Here is a 7,399-nt window from a genome sequence, read left to right on the forward strand (position 1 = left end):
TTTAAAGGCAAGTTACCCATGGTCACTTGCAGTAACAAAGCGAAAAGGCCTTTTCTAAGGTGAGTAAAGATGATTCTCTCAGCTTTGTAGTATTGTTATGTGTGGTTGTTTTTTTATAGAATTTGAAGAAATAAATGTTTTACAGATCAAAATCCTATGGAATCCATCCCAAAATTAACTTTTCTGGCATCATCAAGGGATTTGAGCTAACCAATCCACAATATATTAACATCACAGCCACCTATAAAAACCTCATGCAAATATATGTTATCTTAGATGTGTTATAAGCTCCTATTGTTCATTGGGACTAAAAACACTTTTTGAGGTTGGTTCAGTGAGATGGAACTTTTGTGTCTATGAATTTCCAGAAGGCATCCTTCACATCTCTATTCCTGAGGCTGTAGATCAGAGGGTTCAGCATGGGGTTGACCACTGTGTAAAAGACAGAGGCCACTTTGACCGTTTGCCGAGAGTTTTTGGAGTTGGGCACACAGTAGAGCGAAAGGATGGTTCCATGGAAGATGGTGATGGCTGTCAGGTGGGAGGCACAGGTAGAGAAGGCTTTGCGACGCCCGCTGGCAGAGCGGATTTTCAGTACAGTCACAAAAATAAAAGCATATGAAGCGAGGATAATCAGTAGTGTGCTCACCTCATTGAAGGTAGCAAAACCAAAGAGCAGCAGGTGGGGGATGTGTGTATCAGAGCTCGAGACGGCAATGAGAGCAGTATATTCACAGAAAAAGTGGTTAATTACATTATATCCAAAAAAATTAAGTTGGAGAGCATAGCAAAGGAGTACCAAGGGACCAAACATACCCCAGAAATATGACCCAGCCACCAGCAAGGCACAGAGCCTTAGTGACATGGCCACTGTATAGAGCAGAGGATTGCAGATGGCCACAAAGCGGTCATAGGCCATCACCGCCAGCAAGAAGGACTCAGTCACCACAGCAGTGCAGGATAGGAAGTACTGCAACATGCAGCTAGCATAGAAGATGCTTTTATCAGCCATGACCAAGTTCTCAAGCAGCTTGGGAGTAACGATGGAAGAGTAACAAAAATCAACAAAAGAAAGGTGACTAAGGAAAAAGTACATGGGGGTGTGAAATTTGGGGTTAATCTTGATGATGATTATCATTCCGAGGTTGCCTACCACAGTGATGATGTATATGATCAGAAACACGAGGAAGAGGGGGATCTGAAGCTCTGGGTAATCTGTGAAACCCAAGAGGACAAAGATTGTCTCCACACTCCTATTTCTTGCAGCCATCACTGCAGTACATTTGAAGAGAGGGGCGGGGGAAGAGAGCTGTTTCTGTCAAAGAAATATATGACAGTAAGCAACAAACATATCATGAATTTCTACAGTAGACCAAAGAAAATGATTTAAAAAAGGGGGGGGGTGGATCCTACTTTATTCCATACAGAACATGTCTCATGCAGATTATTGCTACAGGTATAACAAACCAAGCTGAGTCTCTAAAACATCTTTGCACTTCCATTGCAATTTGTGTTCCCATAAGAAATGCTTATCAAATTACAGTGTGTACATCCACACTAGCTAGTAGCATAATATGCACACAGCTGATAATAATGTTTGCACATAAATGCATAGTGAGTCTGTGGGGAAAAAAGGGTGAGATGTTTGCCTCAAAAAAGAACATATAATGCTACGGTATTCTGCCTATACACATAAATCAACTAAAATCTTCAAGAGAATATGTTTCTATTCTAAGGAAAAAGTAAATATTAGAGAAATCTAGGAAAAAATAATATCAATCCCAACTTAGCACCTTTTGCTTAGAAAAGGTTACTTCTTTCATTGAATACCTTAGCTACTGAGGGGTTGAGGAGAACAATGGCTCCTTTTGACCTCTGAGTATAATATACACTTTATTAGGGTTTATAGCCTAAGAGTTAGATTCTACTATAGCCCAGACATTGTATAGATACATCTCTTAAGGGTCTCAAGATTTGTCATGTAGAGTTCTCTCAGAACCAATTAATACTCTTTCTTGTGAAAGTTTATATACCAATAGAAAGTGCATATAAGGAGGATATGAGTATATATCTATTTCCAGGTAGAAAGTTTACTCTGTTCTTTGTGAAAAGGTTGTCAATGGACTTGAAGCCAAATATTTCCATGAGTGTTAACTTCTTTCTTTAATGTAATTAGACTCAGAATTGGATAGCATTTCCAGTGACTTACTATAAAAAAAAAAAAAAAAAACCTATCATCACATTCAGAAAATATGTTCACTGTTTCATAGAAACCTGAATAAACTTACCTGCTACAGAGGAACAGGCCACCACCCTGTTCTCAGAAGCTGAGTGTAATGGAGGCATCAAGGCCCTTATATCTAACTTGTAGCCCTGGGACTCAAACCCTGGAGAATCCCTAGCAACTTATTTCTCACAAGCATCAAAACAGGTAATTAAGGCAAATGCCAAGTCCCTTGTGCCATTTTTAATGACTAGAATTTCTTTGAAATCACATAGAAAAATTGCTGCTTGAAATGGACTACCAGCCTTAGTTTGCACACAACCAAATGCCCTCTAGAATTAATAAAACTAAGGTAAAGCCGTATTTCTCAAATTCTGCCTCCTCTACACCAAAATTCAGTAGGCCTCTTTTGATTTGGTGGATAGCATACACCTATTTTAGGCAAGTTACTCCAACCCATTTATAAAGTTACTCAAAACATCGTCTATTTTTTGTGAATCCCAAAACAAGAGAAACGCCAACAAGTCCAGTCTGCCATGCCAGCTTCTGTGTTATTTCGGACAAATGACCTGATTATATGATTGTCCTTGAAGTGTATTCACAGATAAGGATTGTGCAGAACTTTGGTTAAGCCCCTATAGTGAATTACAGATTAGACCATTAGAATTTTAAAACAAAGCAGTAACTTCCACAGCAGATAACTATTTACCTTTTGAGAAACCAGCTTCTGACTTTTTCATAGACCCTAATAGGGACTCAATGAGTGACCATAGGCTACCAAGTTATTATGCAACCTACACTTCCTGAGCTGGTGCTGTCTATCCCACCAACCCATGACATTAGGCATACACAGCAGTCAATGGCATTCCTGTTCCTGAAGACACAAGTAATTTACATGAGTAAGTGGTTCAGGTGCCCGTGATCCATGCTATTGTTTCTTTGTCCTTCAAAGATTGAACTTATAATGTATCCTCATGAGGAATTCTTTTATGATAACCTGAATATGGAAGAAAGTATTGGGGCCTCATTTTTAGATGATTCTACAAAAATGGACAGCTGTAACACTGCAGACCTACCCGAGGGTGTCCCTGAAAGACCGTGGTGAAGAACAGCTCACCTAGTGTTCAGTAATTCAAACAGTGTGCCTGGAATATTGGAATAGCCTCTCAAACCTCAGTTATGGGACAAGCTCTGTTGGCAATACTTTAGAGGGGTTGAGCAAAGGCCTCCAGAATGTGTGTTATATGCTCTAAATCTGCAACCAGTACACAACTGCCATTTTTCCAGTAATTTATGGGACCCGGAATTTATGGGTGAGGGGTGGAAATGCGAGTGGCTCTTCTACCTTTTAATCCATAATGATCCACAAGCTAGATCCCTGCTTCCCATAAGGGGAACCATGAGCTGTAGTCGTTTAGAGGAGCAGGAGCAATACTTCCACTAGGGAGCACAGGGATTGGTTCAGCAAGCTGGAATTGTGACTTGTTTTAGCAAGAAAATGTGTTGGGCGTGAGGTTAAATAGATTCTGGAGCAGAGGCACCAAGATGCGTTATAGCTTCTACTTCCAGTCTCTCCAAACACTATCCAGAGGTTGCTGCATAAGGCAGCCAGGGTATCCTACTAGCGGATGAGAGACTTCATGGGAGAATTCTGAGGCACCCCAGCCAAAAGCCAGCACCATGTCACCTAACAAAACAGTGACATCATTTTGGAAGTTTAGACCCAGAAGAGCTCCCAAATGATTGCAGCCTTCTAATGAGGCCAGGTGTAGCACTCAGCCAGAAGGATGGAGTACAGCTTCTGGGACATGGCAACTGTGTAAGGCAGAGGCTTACAAAAGCCAGGAAATGGTTATAAACCAACAATGCTAAGAATGATTTTTTTCTTTCTTTTCTTTTTTTTCTTTGAATTGCATGTGGTTTAGGAGGTAAGAGCGAACAGAAGCATCTTTTGTGCACTATATATCCCCTTAAACAAGTCTGGATATTATGATAAAGTTATGTGGAAACCCTGGTTTAAAATCGAAGAAAGTTAAAAATAAAATGTGTTTACTTTATGTTTTACAATTGCCTACTTGCTCACACATACAAGATGAGGTTATGTGGTATATCTTTATAGTATAAAGTGAAGTCAGAAAATTTTATTCAAAATCAACACACCAGGTTAAGGCCAGCAGATGAATAATCAATGTAGAGGACATTTCAATCAAAACAGTTGCAATAATTCTGTACTTGTCTGGCATATATGCCATGCAGGTAAAATGTGTAATTAATTAAAAGTTAACCTTTAAAAACAAATCAAAATTATGCAAACTATTTCTGAAACATATTGTGATATCCTCTGTGTTAACAAATAGAATTACAAAATCAAGTTTAACCCTTTGCACTCGCTTGCTTTTTTCTCGATTCCTTTATTCTACTCAGGATTTAATTTTTTAAATACCCGAGATTTTACAAAGCGCGGCAGTAGAATAAAAAACTGGAGTTTCTTTTCACACAAACTTATTTATTTGGATTTTTTTTATATTTCAAATTATTGATACATTCAATACAATTCGACATATGAGCTGCTACCGATGCTAACCGTGTCGAGTCACACTCGACATCCGAGTACATTAACACATCAGATCGCAAGATTAATAACTACATATTTCTCATTTTTGGTAATCCTTCTAGAAATTTCTATAAAATCAACATTTTTACTTGATATTCAGAGTCATCATGTTTAACACCACTTCCTACACTATAATAAAAGTACATGAGGCCCTGCAGAGAGCCCCAATAAGTTGACCAGATCTGAGAGATTGTGTCTCTAGGCTCTCATTGCTAGTCTTCTATATTCATACTCCTAGCTACATTTCAGAAGTTCTTTATAACCTCAACATTCCCATTGCTTAAATGGAATTAAAGAATGATTTAAAAAATAATTTGCCATGCCAACTTAGAGTCAAGAAATTTGGATTTTATGGTCTCATATTTACTGGTAAGTAAATTTCCTAGAGTTGCTACAGTAAATTGCCCCAAAGGTGGTTGTGTAAAACAATGGAAATTTGTTTTCTCATACTTCTGGAGACTAGAAGCCTGAAATCAAGGTGCCGGCAGGGTATGCACCCTTTGAAGATGCTAGGAGAGAATCCTTTGCATCATCCAGATTCAGGTGGTTCCTGGAGTGCCTTGTCTGGTAACAACAAAACGCCAATCTCTGCTTCCATCTTCACTAAGCCTTCTTCCCTGTGTATCTCCTTGGGTTCTTTTCTCAATAAGAACATGCTCATTTGGATTTGGGGCCCACCCTATTCCAGTATAATCTCATCTCAATCTTTACCTTAATTACATCTTCAAAGAGCCTATTCTCAAATAGTGTCACATTCTGAGTTTCTGGATGGACATGGATATTTTGGGGGACATTATTCAACCTATAACACTTATGTCACTTCACTTACAATTCACACTGAAATGAATAGAAATCAAATTATCACCCAAACTGGTTTGGCTCAGTGGATAGAGCGTTGGCCTGCAGACTGAAAGGTCCCAGGTTCGATTCCAATCAAGGGCATGTACCTTGGCTGCAGGCATATCCCCAATAGGAGGTGTGCAGGAGGCAGCTGATCAATGTTTCTCTCTCATTGATGTTTCTAACTCTCTATCCCTCGCCCTTCCTCTCTGTAAAAAATCAATAAAACATATATTTTTAAAAATTATCACATAAATGGTTACTGCAAAAGATTTAAAATTCTGGTGAATTGACTAAGTAATTTAAGTCATCATCTCTACTAGAAGCACTGAACAATTCTCAATATAGTAAATCACATTTCTTGGAAATATAAATCTTCAACAAAATTTTATTGAGTGATGAATTAACTTCCTGACACTCTTCTTTACAACTTTGTTTCTGAGGCTGTATATCAGAGGGTTCAGCATGGGAATTACCACTGTATAAAACACAGAACCTACTTTGATTATGAGCCTTGAGTTTTTGGAGTTGGGTACACAATAAAGGAACAGGAAAGTCCCGTGGAAAATGGTGATAGTAGTGAGGTGAGAGGCGCAAGTGGAGAAGGCTTTTTTGCGCCCACTAGCTAAAGGCATTTTTATGACAGTGACAACGATGAAAACATAAGTAGTGAGAATGATTACCAGGCTGATCACCTCATTTAATATGGCTATGGCAAAGCAAAGCACTTGGCTGATGTAGGGATCAGAGCAGGAGACAGAAACAATGGCAGAGTGCTCACAGAAAAAATTATTTATGATGTTAGACCCACAGAAGGATAATGCCTGGAGAAAATAGGTGAGTGGCAGGGAAAACACTATTCCTAGGATGTAGGGACCAGCTACTAGTGATGCACAGAGCTTCTGGGACATGACTACCGTGTAGAGCAGAGGGCTACACACTGCCACAAATCGGTCATAGGCCATCACTGCCAACATGAATGTTTCTGCCACCGCAAATAAACAAGCCAAGAAGAATTGCATGATGCATTCTGGGAAAGAGATGGTTCTCTCTTCCACAACCAAGTTCTCCAGCAGCTTGGGTGTAATTGTAGTGGAATAACAGAAATCTACAAAGGACAAGTGGCTGAGAAAAAAGTACATGGGGGTGTGGAGTTGGGGACTGGTCCTGATGATCATGATCATGCCCAGGTTTCCCAGTACAGTGACCATGTAGATGATCAGGAATACCAGGAACAGGGGCACCTGGAGATCTGGAAAATCTGAGAAGCCCAAGAGAGTGAATGTGGCTCCAGCACTCTGATTTCCTTCAGTTAACAACATGGTTGTTGCTGGAGAACATCTGAAATAATGATAAAAATAACAACAATGATAACAATGACAGTACATTTGTATAACAGTTACCACTTGGCAGGCATTGTGCTAAAACATTAAGCTAGAATAACTTCTTTTTTATCTTTATTGTTGAAAGTATTACAGATGTTCCCTCTTTTCCCCCATTATTATGCTGAGCAAAATAAGCCAGTCAGAGAAAGATAAATATCGCATGATCTCACTTCTATGTGGAATCTAAAGAACAAAATAAGCTATATTAACTTTCATCTCCAAACAGCATTGGAGATGGTTCTGTCTCCCACAGACCATGAGTTGAACCATAATGTTCAACCTGAGGATCACAAGAAAGGTAGCATCTGTTAGTCACCACAAGAATTTTCAAGCTTT

General features: G+C 39.2%; 2 protein-coding genes across 2 annotated transcripts; both read right to left on the reverse strand.

Moving 5' to 3' along the window:
- Positions 1-331: 331 nt before the first annotated feature.
- On the reverse strand, positions 332-1,270 carry LOC103290805 (olfactory receptor 5D14). Its single transcript, XM_008146704.2, has one exon. The coding sequence runs from the start codon at positions 1,268-1,270 to the stop codon at positions 332-334; it is 939 nt and encodes a 312-aa protein (XP_008144926.1).
- Positions 1,271-6,055: 4,785 nt separating this feature from the next.
- On the reverse strand, positions 6,056-7,000 carry LOC103291007 (olfactory receptor 5D13-like). The gene has a single exon (XM_008146972.2). The coding sequence runs from the start codon at positions 6,998-7,000 to the stop codon at positions 6,056-6,058; it is 945 nt and encodes a 314-aa protein (XP_008145194.2).
- Positions 7,001-7,399: the final 399 nt, after the last annotated feature.

Source organism: Eptesicus fuscus, chromosome 13, assembly GCF_027574615.1.
Source record: "Eptesicus fuscus isolate TK198812 chromosome 13, DD_ASM_mEF_20220401, whole genome shotgun sequence".
NCBI classification, from domain to species: domain Eukaryota; kingdom Metazoa; phylum Chordata; class Mammalia; order Chiroptera; family Vespertilionidae; genus Eptesicus; species Eptesicus fuscus.